Source organism: Zootoca vivipara, chromosome 1 (genome assembly GCF_965207765.1).
Source record: "Zootoca vivipara chromosome 1, rZooViv2.hap1.1, whole genome shotgun sequence".
NCBI lineage: Eukaryota > Metazoa > Chordata > Lepidosauria > Squamata > Lacertidae > Zootoca > Zootoca vivipara.
In genome coordinates, this window is record NC_142582.1 from 51,094,821 (window position 1) to 51,116,344 (window position 21,524).

Genomic DNA, 21,524 nt, shown 5'->3' on the forward strand with positions numbered 1-21,524 from the left:
AGCACCAGAACATTATAAACAAAAATTGGCTAGGAGGGAACTGGGTTGGAGGAATATATGAGCCGGCTCAGCCTCTGAATCCTTTCTCTCCCCTCCCCAACTCCCCTTAGGGAGAACTTCTTGGTGCTGGACATTTTCTTTGAGGCACTGAACTATGAGGCGATTGAGCAGAAGAGGGCATACAACCTGGCAGGGCTTCTCGGTGAGTGAATCTGCCCCTCTACCTGCCACCTTCCTTTGGTTAGGGCTAGTGCTCTCGAGGCAAAGCAAGCTTCGAGAAGGAAGCTACACAGGCAGGCAGGCAGGCAAATGGGCAAGAACCTTAGTTTGTGATTCTCACCTTATGTTGCTGAGATGGAGACATGGCGTGGGCTCAGCAAAATCCTAAGGTTTTATGGCAACACAGGTGTCACCTCGTTGGTTTTTCCCTGTCATCTGACAGCATCTCTGGCTGTTTGCTGCAATACTGACTTCTGGACTCCATCACTGGTGGTGCCAGCAATTCACAGGCCCAACAGCAGTTCCCTCTTTTGACAGGCTGGTTTGGGCTTTATAGAACCCCACCCCCCTTCTCCCTGACACACCACACTTTAGAGGCCTGTGCTGCCTTACTCCTTGCTGGGCACCCAACCAGGGTGCAGGGAGGTACTGCTCCCATAGCAGCTGTGTTCCCACACCTACTTCATCCTCTCCATGAGGTCTTCCTCCAACCTCTTCCAGTGCTAGAAGGACCCTGGTGCCCATTGCTTTCAATAGGAGCAGGAAGCTAACCCTGAAGGAAAGCAAAGTCACCCCAATGCTCCTGCTGCTCACCCTCTTGCCTTTCCCCAGGCCACTGCATTCAGTCACCATTTCTCCCCCTCCCATTCCCTGATAATCAAAGCAGCAGGAATCCTTCCTGAGGCCCTGTCACCCTCCTCCCCGCAGAGGCCTTCCCAGTGCTCAGGGTCCAGTAGATGACTTGCTTTCCACCAACGTCTCCCTTGCCCTAACTGCCTCCTTTTCTGCCAGGGGACATTGGAGGCCAAATGGGCCTGTTCATCGGGGCCAGCGTCCTCACTGTCCTGGAAATCTTGGACTACATCTATGAGGTGAGGGCCCACCTAGGGTCTTGTGTTGCATTAGCTGTGACTGTACTGGGCTGAGCTTAGAGGTTGCATCGAGGGGGAACCTATAGCTCTGGCACCCCCACTAAGATAGTGCTGTACGGTTAACTGCTGCTGACACCTTACACAGAGCTGGCGAACTCCCCATGTTGTCCTAAATTCAACGAGTTTACCTGCCGTCAGCACAGGCTATGCTACCCCCCCCCCCCAAGGTGGTAATAACCAGTACCTGGACCACTTCTAGTGCAAGGATGAGGAACAAGGGATATTTGGAGCTGGAGTCAAACAGCTAGGGAGCCACAAGTCTTCCCTGCCTCCAGTACTACAGAACAAGCTGGTAACATCTGCATCTGGACGGCTTCAGTGAACTCCAGCCACAGTCTGTATGATAGGTGCTTGCTATGGTCCATGTAGGATGCCTGGCTGTTCATGGCTACCTGCCTGCAGGACTTAGGGCCTCTAAAGTTGTTTTCCAGGAAGAAATCTAGCTTGATGACATCATAGGGTGAAGTGGGAATAGAGCAAAATGCAAGTTGGCAGGAGTTGCCGTGTGTATATGACACACGTTTCCTACCACAAAGTGATATGGGAGTTTAAACACACATGCAGCTGCTGCTCTTTGCCTTTTGCTGTGCCCCAGGTGATCCGTGACAAGGTGGCCCATGGCCTACGACGCCCCAAGCCCCCTCTGAAGAAGCCTTCAGGCAGCATTGCCACCCTGGGACTGGAGGAGATCAAGGAGCAGGTACACTTGTTTCCCTTGCCACCCAGACTATCTCCTGCAGCTGCCATAAAATGGGGAGTGGGTGGGTCGATGGAAGGAAGCGAGGTGCAATTCTTTGGCTTTCCCAGCTTTGAACCTGGTCAGCTAGAGAGTGGGATGGGGAGGGTAAGAGAGAACAAGATTCTGTCTCTTTGCATATTTGTATTGGGTAGATCCACACAATGGCCACCGATATGAAAAATGATGCTGGAGAGTTTGTGTCATTTAAGTACGAGAGCCTTGTTTTGTTTGTGGACTACTGCATGCTTTGGGCCATGTGGGCTGCATGTGATGTGTGTCTGTATTTCTTAACAGCATTGGCTGGAAGAGATGCACATTAATGTGTCAGCTGCTGTGCGAATTCTGTGTATATATTTATGAGATGATTTACAAACTGCTAACTGATAGAATACATCAAGGCGGTGTACAAAAAAAGAATTAGAAAACTATAAAATTATAAAACCGTAACATAAAAAACTCAGGGATGGCTCAGTTGGTAGAGCATGAGACCCTAAATCTCAGGGTTGTGGGTTTGAGCACCATGTTGGGCAAATGGTTCCTGCACTGCAAGGGGTTGGACTAGAGGACCCTTGTGGTCCCTTCCAACTCTGTGATTCTAAAACAAATAGCCAGCACTGAATCAAATTAATTCTCTTAGAAATGCTTGGGAAAACAAAATGTTTCCAAAATTGTCTGTGCCTGTTTGAATTTAACAGGAACAGTGTTGCAAGTTACTGGTGCCGCTATGCTAAAAGCTTTAGTTTGTATAGAAATTAAACAAATATGAAATAACTATGAGACAGTTGGTAGGGCTTCTCCAGAAGGTCACGGTTTTCTGGCCAGTTTATAAAGTACAAGGTGGTCCTTCAGGTAACTTCAGGTTAGGGCTTTATACACTGACAGTAATACCTTGAACTTTGTTTGGTAATATGCTGGCACACAGTGCAAAGCTTTCCACAACAAAATGCTGATGCGGAGCTGCTCTGGCCAAAAACTAGACCACAGCATTCTGAATTTGCTGCAATTTCTGAACCACCCTCAAGGGTAATCCAGTGCAGGTAACACCGCAGCAGTCCAGTCTAGAGGTCCCCCAGGCATGCAACAGCATGGCCCATGTATCCCTGTCCAGGAATGGCTGCAGAAGGCATACAAGCCCAAGCTGGAAAATGCATTCAGTCACCAAGCACCCAGTGACAGTGATGGTTCCAAGAGTACTCCCATTCTATGTACCTGTACCTTCAGGGAGAGTGCAACTCTATCAAGAAAAGGCAATTTCTGAAACTGCCCATTTCTGAAACTTGGGAACTGCATACCCACAAAGCATCCGTCTTACCAAGCTTCAGTGTGTATCTGGACCTGCTAAACAGTGCATCACCATTGCCATATATTAAAGTGCCTCAATGCTGGGTGTGGTGTTGTGTAGTAAGCAACAAACGTTGCTTGAAGTCTTACAGTTCTGTTTGTCTTTTTTGTGCTCTGGATCATGAGAAGAGCCCTGCAGGATCAGACCAAGGTCCATCTGGTCCAGCAACTTTTTCCCACCGTGTCAAGCTGGATATCCCTGGAAGCTTATAGGCAGGACATAGATTTGATGGCTATCTAGTGTTGAAGTTTCATCCTGCTGAAGTTTCATTTAGCTATTATGTTGACAGACCAACATGCTGAGTTCTCATGTGCAACACATGGCTATGCTGCTGCAAGCAGTAATGTGGACATGCTCCTATGAGTATATTTTTATATATTTGTGAGAGCCCATTGTGATCTGGGTAGACAGCACCTATATACCAGTACATACATGTGTGCATGAATGTGTACATATGCACATACATATGTTTCTGTTTGTTTGTACATAAAAGAGGCAAGACTGCTTGTGTGATGCCCACAGAGAAGGCTTTGGCTCCATCTGTGAACCTGTCGTAGTTAAAACTGGGGATTTACTACAAAAAAAGCATCCTGGGCAATAAGTGTTTTACAGTATATAAACCCAGAGAGCAGTCAGTGGATGAAAACACCTCCTAGCTCAGCTTGAGCATCTGTTCACTCTGCGTCTCTCAAGTGCAGCAGATTCAGTGTGGCCAGACAAGTGACAGCTCCTCCCTGCTTTCCTCTTGCTGCATCCCACCTGACATGGAAAACCTACAACAGGGACCAGTATATGGAAAGCGAAGAATATGAGTTATTGCCTAGTGAAATTGACAAGTGTACTTTCCAAAGGGTCTGAGAGCTGAAGGAGATGTTAGGCCTGACTTTTAGAAAATGAGGTCCCTAATCTAAGCCAGAGAAGGCAAGTTGTGCTTCTAAAGAAACCAGTCTCCAATCAGGAATGCTTTCCAGAAGTTTGTTTGTGATGTTTATAGGTGTCCCTCTAGGCAGTTGAGGAGTGTGAGATGGTTCCTCCACTTAGGGCGATTCCTCCACTGCAGATTCCTCCACTTAGGGAGATGGAAACCCGTGCCTTGACCCACCACCTCTTGCAGCAGGGGAGGGGAATCTCCAGCCCTTCCAGATATTGTTGGACTCCCAACTCTGCTCAGCCCTAGCCACCATGGCCAACAGTCAAGGATAAGAGTTGCATTCCAGAGACAGAATGTCTTGCTGGCCCAGGAATTTACAAAGATAGCCTTTAGATAGCAAATCTTGCCTCCTTGGCAAATAAATAATAATCCTAAAGAGAGTAGAGAGCACTTTCACAGCCTTGATAAAGAGACAAAAGAAAATCAAAGATGCACACTGTTGGTTTTTTCAGGAATAGTTTCTGCAAAAGAATTGACCTACTTTGCTAACGGTTAATGAAGCAAATTGGTAGGGAGAGGAAAGATGGCAGAATATAACTGAACAAAGAAATCTAATCTATAATAGTAACTATTTGAAAAACAAAAGATGTGACCTGGCACTGTACCACAATGACTCTATTTAGCTTTAAATCAGGGAGTTAAGTAGTGTAAACATTCAAAAACCAACATTGCACCTGTGAAGAAAGAGAGGCCCTGATATCTGCCGGCTGTTTGCTCACCTATGGAAATGAATTATTTAGAAAATGTGTATCTAACAAGATGCTGATAAATCTCAGACCCCAAGCAGGAAGAATTTGATAAGGCCATTCAGCTGCAGAAACAATTGACTGGGAATACTGTATATTCCTGCGTATAAGACTACTTTTTAAGCCCCAAAAATCTTCTCAAAATTGGGGGGTTGTCTTATACGCCGGGTCCCCCGTTAACCGAGCTACCCCTCGCCTAACTCTATATTTAAAATAGAAAATTGGGGGGGGGGTCGTCTTATACGCCCAGTCGCCTTGTAAGCCAGAATATATGGTACATAAGATGTAAATGCAAGCTAAAGTTGCATCAAATAAGGATCCAGACTACGTGTATTTTAAGAACTCCTCCGAATCAATAAACCTGACCCAGTGACAGTATTCCACCCACAGAAACAGGCTTTCACACCCAGATCAGCTGCAATGCACACTCAACAGGCTGCCATTTGGAAGGAAAAGATGGTGCCCAGAATGAGATGGCTGAAAATAGAACTGATTGAATTACCCCCTCCAGATCCCTATGCTGAAGCAATTTCTGAGTAGCTGTGAGTGCAGCTCTGTGCAGATTTATGTAAAGATCCTGGTGTCACAGATCAGGGTAAAGCGGTATAAGAAATGGTCTTTGCATTTTTCGCTTTTCTAAAAGGTTATACGTATGAATTTGAAGGCAAAATCATTGTTTGCCTCTGTTATTTTATTGCACAAACAACAATAAAGATGTCAATTAAATCAACCAAAGGCCTGGTTAAAAAGGAATGTTTCTGCCTGGCGCCTAAAGGTGTATAATGAAGGTGCCAGGTGAGCCTCCCTGGGGAACCACTGCAGAAAAGGCTCATTCTCATGTTGCCACCCTCTGGACCTCTTGAGGAGGCGGCACACAAAGAAGGGCCTCAGAATATGATTTCAGGGTCCAGGCAGGTTCATATGGAAAGAGACAGCCCTTGAGGTATTGCAGTCTTGAGCCGTTTAAGGCTTTATAGGTCAAAACCAACACTTTGAATGTGGGCCTGGAAACTAATTGGTAGCCAGTGCAGTCAGACCAGGATTGGTATAATATGATCAAACCATCCTGCTACAGTAAGCAACCTGGCCACTGAATTCTGCACTAGCTGAAGTTGCCTGTCCTCAGAGGCAGTATAACGCATTGCAGTAATCTAACCTTGAGATTACCAGAGCATAGACATAGTAGTTAGGCTCTCCCTGTCCAGTTAGGAGCATAGCTGGGCCACCAGCCAAAGCTGATGGAAGGCACTCCGGGCCATTGAAGCCACCTGGGCCTTGAGGAACAGCAAAGGATCCAGGAGTACCCCAAGCTACAAACCTTCTCGTTCAGAGGAAGCGTAACCCCATCAAGAGCAGGTGACCTCCCACCCATCTGGTATAGGGAACCGCCCACTAACAGTGCTTCAGTCTTATCTGGATTGAGTTTCAGTTTGTTGGCTCTTATCCAGTCCATTACCAAGGCAAGACACTGGCCCAGCACTTCCACGGCCTCGCCTGCAGATGTAAAGGAGAAATAGAGCTGAGTGTCATCAACATACTGCTGACAACTTTCTCTGAACCTCCGGATAACCCTGCCCAGTGGTTAAACAACATAGACATCAACAGTGAACATAGAATCCTGTTTTTTCTTTTTAAATGAAAAGTGGGCATCTCAAGACTTCCTCATATGGTATAATAATGGTACTGTGCCTTCCTGGGCCTGTTAACTATTATCATTAAAAAGAAACAAGTTTTAACATACCTGCCCCCAAGTGTGGAAAGGAAATGCTACCAAAAATTGAAGAGGGCTCAGGCCTAGTTACCCTTGGTCAAGTCCAGCACTTTAGTTTTCACAGAGGTGTAAGAAAGACCAGTACCATTTTTCTAGACTATGCAGAGGCTCCTGCTCCTGTGAACCACAGAAAACACCTACTGAAAGGAGTGAGAAAATATCTAAGACCTACCAGATTGTTTGGTTAATGGCCTCATTACTGCATATCGACATTTTTTCACCGAGATGAATGGGAAGAGAAATAGATGGCAGAGATGGAGAATGAGGATCCATTCGCGGATTTAGGCACCAAGGATTTTTTTAAAAAATAATTTCTTTTTCCTGCCTCCACAGAAGTATCTTTGTCCTGATAACCTCTGCACTGTTAGTCAAGAAAAGGAATGCTTCAGATCTGTTGAGTAGGAAAAGGTGTGCTGCCGCCGGAAATAAAACCTCTTAATACATTACTCCAGGGTAATGGTCTACCTGGAAATCACACTAGGCTGCTCTTTCTTGCTCAGGGCACAAATCCCCAAACCAGGGAGGAAAACCAACAGCATAGTGTGGTTGGGCTTCAGAAGCTGGCAAACGTGAAATGGGACACAGATGCACAAATGTAGCCGCTCTGGCTCTGCTGACTGTTGATTCCCTGCCTTGTACTGCCCAGCCCATGCAAGGAAGATCAATGTGGAACTAAATTGTATCTGCTGTATCATTAGTGGGACCCTGAGACCAACACAGATGCGCAGTTCTTTGTACCAACTTGGAAGCACTGCCCCACCATCAATCCACTGCAAAGTAGCATGTCATCGAGGACGTTGGAAACAGATGGAGGATCCAGGTCACCCTTTGTTTAGACATGAATGGATGGCTCGGAGGCTGAGATTCAGGAACAGATTCAAGGACACAGAACCCGGAGAGGAGAAAATTAAGAGACACGTGGAGGACTGGGAAGGTGGAGGAGAGTGGAACAGCCCTCTCCAGGCACAAGCTACACAAGAAGGCAGCGATAACATGGACGAAGCGTACTGAGAGCTGCTCGTGCCAGGCATGGAGAAGCAAGGAATAATCAGTGGTGGCTACCAAAGAAAGGCATCTGCCCGTAGGGTGAATTCATGCAGACTGCATGAGATCATATGTCAGCATTGGAATACAAACAGGTGGCTTTCTAAATGATGGGCTGGTGCCCTTACCTAAGCACATAAGAAGGGTCTGCTGGATCAGGCCAAAGACCCATTAGATCCAGCATCTTGTTCTCACAGTGGCCAGCCAGGTGCCTAGGGGGAGCTTGTTTCACAGGACTTGAACACAACAGCACTTGTGGTAAGCCACTCAAAGATGCAAAGTGGAGGAAGACTGGGACAGCACTTCTATTCTGGGTGCCATTTCCCATGCAGTCTGTTGGTTCCTCCTTCTGATCCAGCCTGGATACAGATAATTCCAAGTCAGGGCTAAGTCTTTTATTGCGGACAACAGCCCTCCCACTCTGTGTTTTCCAGCCTACGTTCCCTGCTTCCGCTGCTTGGCCTTTGGAAAGCTGGAACAGCTTAAAGGCCACAGGTTCCCTCTCTCTCTCCTTTAAGCATTAATCCTTGGTGGCTTTCCTGTGGTGCTAGAATGATATAAGATTTGGAGCCCTGTGGACCCCCCCCACACACACACACACACAAATGGGTGTTCCTGCTGAAATGGTCCCTTTCACAGTTGCCTCCTACCTAACCAACCTCTAAAGGCAGGAACCACCTGGAGAAAGGTCACAGAGGGTGATCTTAACATTCAGGCAGGTCTGCATGGTCATGCGTATACAGCAATATAGTGTAATCAGAGCAAGCTGGAATGGTGCAGTTGGGCATTTCCTGGGGCCCCAAGGCCAGCAAGCGACTTGCTGCCTCAACAGTAGTGCCATTCTCATGTTACATGGAGGATTCAAGAAGATCAGAGGCAGCATGACTTGGATTCTAGGTTGGCATGTCCAATAACATCTAGGCTCAAATGCTCCCCAAATCCTGGAGCTGGCACTGAATTGTTTGTGTGCATGTGTGAGCGAGCATGAGAGATAGGGAGAGCTGCATTGCCTGCCTCTAATCTTATGTGAGCATAATGGTGAGCGAGTGAGTGAGTGACATATACCTCATGCCTGTATTACAGCATGAGCGGGAGCCGTTCCGCTGGTGCATTCAATATCCCAGGAGCCCTGATGTTATATAAAGATAAAACACAGGAGGCAGAGCCAGGGAAAGCCCATCAAACATGCCGATTTTTGGCTGGCTCTGGAGCCTTTGGACAAGGAATAACTAATTAGCAGCTGAGTTTACTTTAATTTCCTGCTGCTGCCAACATTTAAGTCAATAGAAGCTAGGGATCCTTGAAATTCAACCTGGCTGCAGCAAAGGGCTGTAAATAAAGGTGCAGACAGAGAACTACCCAGACTGGTCTTTGTTCCGTGGCAGTTCCAATGCCGCCCCTGATGAGTTGGCCAGAAGGGCACTGAAGGCAAAAGAGGCCCATGTGGCTGCAGCAGGACCTATGGGCATCACCCCGGCAAAGCTGTGCTCATTCCTAGTACACCAGCCAAGATGAAAGCAGCATTTTGTATTCCACTTGAGTGGTTGTGGATTTACAAGCTTAACTCTGGACCCAACCCCCTGAAGGAAGTCCTTTGTTCTCATCTTGGCTTTCAGGACATGAAAGTTGCAATCCTGAGCCATTAAAATCAATGAGGGTGTTGCTGTTGATGTCTCAGGATTGCAGGCAAACATCCCAGGGTTACTCCTGGCATGGGATATATATCTTTACTGCAGTAGACTCAGTACTGTCCACTGCACACTGGCACACTCCATGTGGCTCAGGGTTGAATTTGGACATTGGCTCCTTAACAGCATTGTTTGTTGGCACAGAGATGAGCTATTCTGGGCCGAATCAGCTGTGATTTCTCGGTTCCTTCACTTTCTCCTTTTTATGTTTTTGATTTAATCTCTCCTGTAATAACCGTGCAGTTGCATATTACTTCGCTTTTTATCACAGAGATGCACAATTTCACACATCAAGAGGATGTGCCTTAGTTACAATGCAAAGCCTACGGAGAGCCTACCAGGTCAGACCAAAGGCACATCTATCCCAGCATCCTGTTCTCACATTGGTCAGCCAGATGCTCAGGGAAAGCCCACAAGCAGCACCTGCATTCAGCAGCACTCTCCCCTCAGTTGCAACTGTGCTGGGAGAGTCCTTTGCCTGACACCCTGGAGAGCCGCTTCCATTGAGAGCGGGCAGCCCTGAGCTAGATGATGGCCCTGTGTTCCCATCTAGTGCAAGGCAGCTCCTTGTAACCTAAACTAGCTGCATAGGAGAGACTGCCCACACCTGTTGTTTGGCCTTAAACCCAGGTGGGCTGTGGGAGGGCAACAAGTGGAATGGGTAGAAGGGGTCTTATAAACAGCAGAGAACACCAAGAAGGAGTGCTTACAGGATAGAGGAAGATTACAGTGGTGGAAGAGTAGCAGGAAAAATACCAGAGAAGGAAGATTCCTAGTGCCAGCTGGTTTGCAGGAGGGATAGGCGCTCACTCGTAGGATGAGCTGGGGCTCTTTGGTCCAAGAGCAGAAACTACGAGAGCAGATCTAAGCCCTGTCCTCTGACATAAGAGGGGATTGAGAAGAATCTGAAAGGACTTGTGAAGAACACCACACTGTTTTTCCAACTTCTCACAGTGGAAACCTTTATGAGAAAGTGTTGATCTCTATTGTAGGGGATGGATTAGAATCTCCCCCCCCCACCTCTAAAAAAATGGGAGGGGGGGGGTCTAATGCTGAACACATTTTCAGCCACAGAAGCAGTGGAGCAACATACACCTTTAGGACATGCCACTGCTTCAGCATAGGGTCTATCTAAGCAGAAGCAGGAGAGATGGATGTTGTTCGTGGTCCCTCCAGGTTAGATGCACGCAACAGATGCCTCCAATCAATACTTATCTGTGGCAAACAGCTAGTGCAAAATAAGCTCCAGCATACTGGAGTTGATTAGCTGTGTTGCCACAGCACCACCTTGTGGACAGAATCATTTTTTTTCCTGAGCAAGTACCGTATGTACTGTAGTGACAGTTCATCCTTTCCTGCTCAAGCGCCTGGAGGCCTTGTCTTCAGGAAGGATGGTGGCAAGTCCAGTAATATTATCATGTGGTCAAGGGAGGCAGCCTTTTCTCTAGGAATGTCCAGCTTTGCCAGGCATAACATGTACCCAGCAGTGGCACAGTTAGGTCACCTCTGTGCTGGTAATTTAATTAGCACATGGAGGGTGCTATTCAGCTAAGTTTTACTCAGCGAAGACCCATGAAATTAACAAGCATGACTAAGATAGATCTGTTCTGAGTAAAATTTAGTTGAACACGATTTAAACACACACACACCTCATTCAAGCCGTTCTATCTGTATCCACATTCCATGAAGTGCATGCTTGCTTGCCTAATGTTTCTTGGAGATGCTGTATTTGAAATGCAAGCTTTTGTGTGTTTTTGACATGCTAACTCTGTTTTTCCTGTTTGTGAAAGGCATTTCATGCTGTGCACAGGCTATGCTTTCTGAAGACCCATGGATGCAACTTCCACCTTAACCTATAATCCTGATACAACAATGGCAGCTTTATAGTGCAGCAAAAACATTATCCATGGGGTGTAGAACCTCGCTGGAGAGAGTGGGAACCTTTTTCTTGTTTCATAATTGCAGCCATGTCTGCCCTGGTCCCTTACTAAGGGAATATTGCAGTGAAATGGATTAGACCAGGGGAATGTATATTGAATGAAAACAGAACATGTAGTTTAGGCAATGATATTCCCACATAGCAGCTCCATGCCACTGAAGAAATATCATCTGTGTGCAGCCTCAGCTCTGTGCATTAAAATTGCTAATGCACCTAGAGACCTCCGATGTTAAGGACCTGAAATAAGTTTCCTGCCCGGGAATTCCACATTTTATTAACATTGGAATTACTACTTAATCAACATGAATTGTTCCCCTTCACCTTATTTATACATGCAGCAGCTAAGAATCATCTCTCTGGTCCATTTAAGAATGAGATTGGACATTCTAATCTCTCTCATAATTTTCTCTTTGAATAATATCCACCCTAAAGCATGATTCCTGAGCTCACAGAGCCTCTCTGAATTTGATGGTGTGAAGTATACCATGTTACAGCTTTGCCCTCGGGAGCTATCATTTCATCTCATTCGCTAAATCACACAGGGCAATGCATGTGTCTAACAGTTTTATACCCACAGCTGTAATTATATTTAGAGTCTTGATCTCATTGACATGGTTGAGTGTGGCATCCCCCCAAGTGTAGATTCCTATTCCATGGGGTGAGATTCCCACCCACCCCACCCACACACATCCCACCTTTAAGGGTGTGGGAGATTAGGCAGGGGGTCAAAAGTAGAGCAGGCTCAAGAACTTGCACTGGGAAGGAGTTATATTGCTGTCCAGTAGTGGAAATGGGGGACCAGACAAAAAAGGCAGGTGACTGTCAAGTAGGTAGGGACTGCCTAAACCTGGCTTGGTACATGGGATGCCTGGAGAGAGTGAGGTTGTCAGAAGGTGATAGAGCTGTTTAAGGAAAAGCTGAACAGGCAAAGCCTGTGATAGAGCATTCTGAAGGCCCATCTCAGAGAACAAAATTTAGGAGAGGAAGAATATTGCCATTCTGTGCCATAATCTTAACAGCTGCAGCCTTTTGCTACCAGAGGAAAATAGGTCCTGCTGTTCCATGTTTCTTCATCCTGCCTCTTTCTCGTTTCTGGATGCAGCAGACAGTGTAATGTCATCACCAGGGCCAGGGCTAGGCTAATGGCGTCCTAGGCAAGGCTAGTTACTCACACAACACCCCCCAAAAATAGCTAACTTAAAATTTCAAGAACAGATGTCCTGCAGAAATACAATTCTCCAAAATATTATCAGAAATGTTTAAGGTATATCAAAAAATAATCTGAATAAAGCTGCCCCTCAAAGGTCAGTCCTGCACTCCTCTGAGTCCTGGGCACTAGACAGCTGCCTAGTTGCACTGCCCCTGGTCATCACACTGTGGAGCTGGAAGGGGCAGAGCAAGGCTTAGATAGCATGCTGGTGTTAAATCACTTTGCAAGAAAGCAGAGATGTCTCTCCATCACTTCTTGTCACATGCAGCCTTCCTGGAGGAGGTCTTCCTCTAGGAAACTTCAGCACAATGCTCATAGAGCTACGTACCACCCACCCACCCAGAGGTACCAGCTGCTGTGCTGACCATGTTTCTTCTCTCTCTTTCTTTCTCAGAGCTCCTGTGAGAGCCTGGGCCACCACAACGAGGGCAGCTACCCCACAGGACTTCTGCCCAACCACCACCACCGCCACCACTACTCGGGCCAAGGGGTCTTCGAAGACTTTGCTTGCTAAGCCAGCTCGTGCGCTGCTCCCCCCAAACAGCAGCAGTGCCTCTGGAGCAGCTTGGGGCACCGCAGGCTCCAGCCTGCACCAAGAAGCCTTTTCCAAGTGGCTAGGCCAGGCCTTCCTCCAAAGGCTTTCAAAAAGCACCGTGATGCTTTTATAGCCCCCTCCCTCCTGTAACTAACCCGCTTCCCCAGTCCAGCTGGTCCTGCCCCTGCCCTCCAGGGCTCAGCACCCCCATCCCCCAACAAACCTTCCCCATACTGAAGCACAGAGAAAGACCGAGGATCAGCTGCCAAGAACAGGGAGGTGGAATGGACTCTAAACTGCTCCACTGATAGGAAGCAAGGCTTGACTGAGGCAGGCAGCCTGCCTGGAATTTCACAAAGTGGGAGGAAGGGGGACATGGAGCATTCAAGGGAGCAAAGAGGGCGTCAAAAAAGGTAGAGGCAACTCTCTCTCCCAGGGCCCAGTCTATAACACAGTAGCACCACACAACCAGCTACTCACACAGCCCCACGTGGCAGCCTCTGCCACAGACTCTGAGTAGCAGGAGCCATGTTCCCTCCAACACCTCTCACTTTGTCCTGTCTTATCATTACTGTTCCTACTTACACCTCTTCCCTCAGCCTCCTTACAAACATACATTTCCATGTACCACTATTTTACATGCACACAGGGGTATCTCAGGGCAGGAAAGAGGTCCTGCATCCCATTGGCTGCTGCTGTTGGGCAGTGAGTGCCATGAGGTATCCCATTGCTTACTTGCTGCTGCCCCCCACACTGAGGCTGTGCCCACAAGGAGGTTCAAAGACCTGCCATCCTGCCCACGATGTGCCCCTTTACCATATGGGTACGTGCCCCTCACCCTCATGGTTGGCCAGCTGTCACCCATCCCTTCTTCCCTCAGAACTGTATATTTGTACATAACTGTTTTGGGTCTGTGGTTTTTAGCCGGCTACACTCAGTCTTTCGTTGCTGCAGCTGGCCCCTGCCGGCATTGCTAAAAACTGCTGGTAAGGCTGGACACCACAACATCGACGTCCAATCTCAGGTTCCCTCCCAGCTCAAGTGCAGAGGCCGATGCTGCAGGAGGCTGCTGGCACCAACAAAGCCAGAGTTCCCCTGGGGCAGCCCCTTCCCAGATTTACAGACGCCCGCCCCCCCTTCCCCACATCTTCCACCCTCCTCCAGCAGTATTCAGGGTCCAAGCCACACAAAAACACCCCACCCTCAGGAGAAAGAGCCTTACGGGTCCCACACAATGTCAAGGGGAGGATAAGGAGCCCAGGCAGCTTCCCCAGGACTCAGATCCGTAGGCTGAAGCACTTAGTAGCAGACTTGCCCAGTACATCTGTGGGGGGGGGGGAGTGGGGGTGCGATGACTCCTCAAGGGCAGCAAGGGAAAATGTCAACTTTCTCTTTGCAGCAGGGCCCTAAGTAAAGCTACAACAGGAAAAAGCCAACCAACCTACCTTGTGCTGTCTTGACAGGACAAGGGAATACCCCAGAACCCAGCTGTGGTCCTCAGCCCTCCATGTAGCAAACCAGAGGGGGCTCCAGCATGCACCGTCGAGACACCTCATGGTGTCATGCCCCACACTTAGGGAATTGTGCCTGTACTCCTGGGGGTGCATTTTCAGGAGGAAAGGTGGCACAGGAATATGCTGCAAATGCTCCCCCTCCTCCTCCAGTGACACCACCAAACTCTAGCATACACCACCTCCAAAAGCCAAGAGCAGTCAAGGCAATTGACTGCTACAGAGGGAGTAGGATATTGCAGATGAAATCCACCTGCCTGCTGCATATGTGTGTGACTCCAAGGGTGCAGGCTGCAGGAGACACTCAACTGGGACCCAGCCAGGGATCTTCCCAGGAGGGGGTCTGTTAATCCCATGACTTTACTGAGCGCAAGTCGCTGTTTTACAAATGTACAAGTTTCTCCCAATAAAGAGGCACAAGTAGAACTCCAGCCTTGTTTCTTGTGTCATCAGTGATTCTACCCCACTAATATCTAGAGCTTCATCCTTCCTTGGTTTCTTTCCAGATCTGGTCCTATCAGGAAAGGGGTGGGGAAAGGCACTGGAACATGTGAGATAACACTTGCATTGAGGCAATGTCCCCTAGCCTCCCTGCCAAGAAGTCCAAATGAATGCTCATTAAATAGCCAATATTGTCTAATCACAAACAACTCAGGTTGAATGCTCATCTGCAGGCAATCAAAATGACACCATCCCTGGCTGCTGGAGGCAGGCAATCCTTACACTCATGTAGCCAGCAGACCAAACTAGAAGAAATGGTGGGAAGGAGATCCCATAACTGGTTTTCTTACTGGTCGGTTGGTTGTAGTGCAGGGAGTTGGACAAAGCAGCCATGGAAGAACCCCAATTGAGTGGGGTAAACAGAGCTGGGGAAAGGTATGTTAAATTCTTTCTCCCATATATGCAAGCTGCCCAGTAATAAGTCCATAATAGGCTAAATCCTGTACAAGCATATGTTAGCTGCGATTCTTGCATTGCAGGGGATTGGACTATATGGCCCTTTGGGTCCCTTCCAACTCTACAATTCTCTGATTTTACAAGCATAAAATGTGTTTGAGGTCTTCATCAACTGCCTAATATAAAACTAAAAGAAATTAAGTATCATGAATCAACAAGCTTTACCTCACATACTCACAAGAGGCTTCAAGTCTGGAAAAAGATGATAAATTTGTATGGCGGCGGCTGGTTATATTAATTGGCCCAGGAAAGTTTGCTTTGATGAACAACAATTCATTTATCCAGAATGGCTATTTACACTGGAGATGTGAAGTAATTGTTTCGCCTTCCTCCTACAAAGTTTAACATCCAAGAGTCAAAGCTTATTGATTTGCTATGTTTATGGTTTCATTTCATTCATGTTATATTAAAGTACTGCTAAACAGTTTGGGGGGGGTGCAACCCCACTGAAGAACTGGGACAGATAGGATTCAAAATTACTATATCTTACAGAGTCTTGAATGTGTGTGGGTGCGTGATTTCAGATGGTGTAAAGCTTAATAGCATAAAGCTTTCTGTGCGGGTGGACACTCTCATTCCTTATTCTTTTCTACATATTTTGGCTATTATTGACAGCAGCCTGGTCCCAAGGGAAAGATGATTCAACACCATATTGCAAAGAACACAATCCCGGACATTGGGCCCATCATTTGGGGTGGTCCAAAGCTAACTGTGGGGTGCACCCTTCCAGTTGCTCCTTTGTAATTGTCGTCTGGGCTCACCACATATGACTGGCCATTGTCCCAAAACTATGGCTTTGACTGGAGGACAATTATTGCCCATCTTGAAGAAGACGGTCACCCAGTCATGATGTGCACATACGGTATAATATGGGACAGACTAAAGCTTGTTTTGGGGTTCAGGGGCATATAAACTTTAGGTCCCTTATTAATAGTTCTGACTGAGCTATGTTTTGAACATTCAATGCAAACAGGGAACTAGTAACAAAGTTCAAGATCAATCCAGTCAGTCTCCTTGTCCACTGGGCCAAACAAGGATCTGCAACCCCACACCCAAAAAGAAAGAAAGAAAAAAGAACAAGAAAAGGGGATGAATTGACACTACTCTTTGTACATATTAAAGGCAGTGTGATAGATTTCAGATTTGCCTGTGGTGAACAATTTGGGTGAATATGTGCACAGTGCAAGTACTCGGAGAACTCAAGTTCACACAATGAAGCCAAATGCCATTCTGCACTACCCAAGCCCTCCCAAGTGGTCCTGGATACAGAACCATTGGTACAAGCTTGGCTGCATACAGAGCAGCCAGCAATAGCTGCCAGTTTGGTGCTTTAGGTTTCTTAACCAGTATTCTGGAGCATGTGACTCTATTGTTGTACCATCAGTTTCTAAGCTCAGCATAAAGTGAGCTTGTCAGGAAGGACAAGAGAGATGGTGGGGAAGAAAAATTGGGAAAACACTGCTCTTTCTTAAAAGGCAATATTTCTTTCGAGCTACAGGCAAATAGACACAACAAAATGTTAAACGTGCAAGTTAAACAAAAGCTTCCCTTTTCTTGGCTGATAATTGAGCTGGGCCACTTCAGCCAAGGCATTTATCTTCCCAGCCTACGTTCTGATAACCCATTTTAAACAAATCCACCCTAACTCAGCACTGCTAGATAAAAAGTTGGGTGGAATGTATGGGAAGTCTTATCAACAAAAATAAACAAAGTTGACAATAATATGCTAAAAAATCTCTGCCTATATAAATGCTGCTGCTAGCACCTAGGACCTTTTTTCAGCCAGAACTCAGTTCCGGCACCTCTCAGGTGAGTGCCATTGCCATTATAAGAGAACAAGGGAGGCATTCATGGTGAGTTCCAGCACCTCTTTTTCTAGAAAAATAGTGCTGCTGGCACCCATTAGTAATCTGTACTCCTCATTCACCTCCAGGGATTGCCCACCTTTTTTACACCTGGAAGAAGCATAAACCAAGTAACAAGGCTTTCAAAAGCTAGAACACGTCGCCAAGTTATAGTAGCAACAGGTGAGTACAAAATCTGGCTCAATGTGTTTACGCTCCCAGGAAGCAACAAAATGGTGGGTTGACTTGCTTTCTTTTGTCCTAGAATCTGATTTGCAAAAGAGAGTAGGGCTCCAATGAATTAATCACATCAATCTTATTAGCTGCTCACTATAAATAAAAATCGAAGTGATGTACAAAAGCATTCAGAGCTGAAATGTCGTAAGGCATGTATAGATTTAATTTGCTAGCACTGTGGTCACTGTTCCCAGCTAGTTGGGTCAACAACACTTACACCAAGCAAGTGTAAGTGCACTCCCAAGTGCATTTAAGATTAAGTCCAGAGTTGTTGCTCCTCTGGTCAGTTCCATAACCAATTGTTCTAGGGCACAGTCAATCAGAGTATCTAGACCTCTTTGTCATGACCAGATCACACGTGTACACAGGTCTGTGTGAGGGTAACTGAAATTACACATCACTATGGCACTTCCTCCTTTGGATGCTTCCTTGATTTCATTCTCCATCTAAAGATCACCTGGGCATTTTGGTCAGGGAGACAATAGTACGTTCCCAGTACTAAATTACTCTTGGGGTCCAGTATCTCCAACCACAGCAATTCTGTGGAAGAGTCTGCTTCTTTGGGGATTTCTCCACCTCTGGTATACCGCTGCTGATCCTTCCTATGTAGCCTGTATCCAGAGATGGCCATGTCCCATTCCATTCTACCATCTCTCCATTCCACCAGGTTTTGATTATGCCCACTGTGCTCTCCTTTGAGTTGAAGCCCTCAAGCTTGCCCAGCTTGACTCAGAGGCTTCTAGTCTGGGCATACTACAATTATGTACTGAGTTTCTTACACACCCTTCACTACAAGTTCCGAGGAAAGTTACAACATGATACCAAAAACAAACAAAAAAATAGACACAGTTACAAGATGTTACTACAATCAGATGAGCTGGGTGGATCCTAAAGTCTATAAATCTCAGGTATCAAAAGACCAGAGTGAAGAGGCATGCCTTCAGCATATGAAGAAACGTATAGAAGGGAGGGGCCACACAACCATTAGTGAGGAGAAAATTCCATAGGTTGGGGCTGCCACAGGTAAGCCCATCTCTTTGACCTCCCCCCTCAAACCCACAATTGCCCCACCTGTTGAAATGTTGCCCCTGCTTCTGAGTGATGGCTGAATCAGGAGAAGTGAAGCACCTCGCAGATTTACTGAATTCCTTCCCAGACTCCTCTGTGAGCAACCCTATTAGCAAGGACAACATTTTCTTGGTTAGACATCTCTGGGATACCAGGTGAAGGTCCCAGTCCACCCTTTGCAAATCAGTTTTGTGATATAGAGCCCAAATTGTATTAACTTATTAATCTGCATTAAACGATTGCAATTTTATCGTGTTCTAATTTAAACAAATTAAGCAATTTAAATAAATCATAGTAAAGTTTTAATTTAAACAAAGTGTAGGAGGACCCAGCTCAACATCGGGGAGACTTTTCTGAGCTGTTTGACAGTGGAAAAGACTCTCTCAGAAGGTGGTGGACTCTCTTTCCTTGGAAGATTTTAAGCAAAGGTTGGCTGAACATCTGTCATTTATGACCTAGTTGAGACTGCTACATTGCAGGGGTTTGGACTAGATGACCCCCGGGGGCCCTTCCAACTCTACAATTCTGATTCTATGACCCAGCATCAGGCATATGAAAGGAAATCATAGTTTTAATTTAGTTTTCATTCTTGCTTGCATTGCCCTCTAGCAAACTGATTTCTCTCTATCTTTAACCATTAAACTGTGCTTTGTTGACTGCAAGTTCCTAATTCTCTAGCCTTTTTAAATCTTCAGTTGTTTGTCAACACACATCAAAGTGTCCTTATATATTTCAGAAAGGATTAGGAGGAAGGACACGGGCTGGATTAGAAGGGGTGAGAAACGGATGTTCATTAGCAAGCAATCATCTTCTGGAAAGAAAAAAATGCTTATGATTAAATGAACAGAATTTGAAGAAGTTAATTTTAAATCTAGCTCAGGAGCGCAAACGGATCAAAGGAGGGAATGTAAATACTTCCCTTAGGCCACGACTTGTTTTGGAAATTCAGAATAACCTATATCAGTGGTTCCCAACAGGTGGTCCGGGGACCCCCAGGGGTCCGCGAGCTATGCCAGAGGGGTCCTCAAGATCCTATTAGAATAAAAAATATATTAAATATATTTCGTATGATAACAGATTTTTTGTTTTGGCCACTTCCTGCATGAGCAGTCTAGCGCAAAACTAGAATTAGATAGAGGCAGTAGTTCTGCTGTATGCCGCAAGGACTACAAGAAACTTGGAGATAAGGCAATGAAAAAGATCCTTCCATTTGCAACCACATATCGGTGTGAGCAAGCATTTTCTTCCATGTGTTTCATGAAAAACAAATATAGGAATCGGCTCGACATGCGGTCGGATTTCAGAGTGAAAGTTTCAAGTTTGGAACCTAATATTTCAGAAATAATGGACTCAAAGGACAGATTTAACTCATCTCATTAAGAACTGAAAATTAAAACTAACTGTATACTGATGGAGCACTCTGTTGTAACTGTAAAAACGTATAAATGTAAAATATAGAAAGACTCTTAATTTGGCTCTCACTTTTTAATTTTAGGATTAGGAATTAATGGGGGTCCTTGTCACAATAGCGGCTCGATGAGGGGTCCTCGAGAAAATTTTGTTGGGAACCCCTGGATTATGCCATTTCTGGTGGAGTAGTGAATTTGTAATAGAGGAAATTATTAGGCACATTTTACAAACCAATCCAATATTGCTCCTCTTATGAATCTATGAGGCGGTCCTGGAGCCCTTATTGTATCCTGCATGCCATCAACTCCAGCCAAGACGGCTGCATAAAGACTCCACAATGTTGCTATTGGTTGCAGCCAGTCAGGAAACAGGCCTGTACTGCAACACATCTACAGCGTGCTCCATAAAACTACCATGGAGAATTGCTTTAGCTGGGAAGCGCACTCAACAAAGTAATCTTTCCGAGGGGCAAAGCAAGAGTGAGACATGGCAACTGGGGTCCACCCCCACCCCCCCGCTTTACAAACTAATGTGAAAATCATGTCTGTCACACATATTGTGTGAATCTTTACAGAAAGACATTCTGGAGTCTTCTTCTTCATCCCTCGATAGCATTTTATTTCTTACCTTCAACAACGGTGCTCTTGATTTTTTTCTCTTTCATGTGTTGCATCCATCAGCCTCCAGAGTGAAACATACCATTTTGACATTTTCTGGTATCTTTCCTATGGCTCTGATTACTGATTTGTATCCTGTAAAAACACACACTGCATTTTTTGTTCCCAATTTGTAATCGCAATAATAAATAAAGCTGTTCTTATGTGTGTGGTCCAAGAGCAAAAAGAATAGCATTGATTTATATTTCACTTGCCCTTTTTCTCCTGGTGCATAACAATCACATATTACATGCATTTAACTTATGTGATATCAACTATATGCAGTTGAATTCCCACAAGTTATAAGCGGAGTTGGTGCGTGGAGAGGACCTTGCTTGAGAAGCAACACAGTGAGCTTAAAAAGCTTACTGCACCACATTTTCCTGGAGCAAAATTTAAACTCTCTACTTTTGTTTCCTGAGCAAGGCTCCCACAAGATCTCATAGGCACTTGTGAGAGCATCCTGGGTTCTGCTGGAGCTCGCACAGGGGTTCGGTTCTAAGGGTTTGGGTATTATGCATTTTTGCATATACACAGAACCCTTGGAATAGAACTCTTTATAAGATACAATCATACTGTATTATGTGCTGTCCCACCTACCCCAGACCATGTTTTCTTCTGAGTTGTAAACATGTGGCGTGTCCTGCCCCTCAGCATCAAGGAAGATTTACATTTCTAAAAATACGGACCATTCTTTTAAACAAAACAGAACACTGACTGCTTAGGTGTTCACAAACATCGGCCA

The 21,524-nt window shown here is 45.9% G+C and overlaps 1 protein-coding gene across 9 annotated transcripts in view; it reads left to right on the plus strand.

Moving 5' to 3' along the window:
* Positions 1–21,524, plus strand: part of ASIC4 (acid sensing ion channel subunit family member 4) — a 262,965-nt gene that overhangs the window by 228,800 nt on the left and 12,641 nt on the right. For 4 of the 9 annotated variants that reach the window (XM_088653080.1, XM_088653052.1, XM_035126707.3 and 1 more), the window contains 4 exons: positions 111–202; positions 1,012–1,091; positions 1,747–1,851; positions 12,956–15,038. In XM_088653080.1, the coding sequence (XP_088509206.1) occupies positions 111–202; positions 1,012–1,091; positions 1,747–1,851; positions 12,956–13,075 (397 nt within the window). In that variant the 3' untranslated portion in view covers positions 13,076–15,038. Of the gene's footprint in view, positions 1–110; positions 203–1,011; positions 1,092–1,746; positions 1,852–3,360; positions 5,642–12,955; positions 15,039–17,497; positions 17,592–19,449; positions 20,956–21,524 lie in introns of those variants that run through there. The other 5 variants (XM_088653078.1, XM_088653072.1, XM_060277950.2 and 2 more) reach the window with 4 other exon arrangements.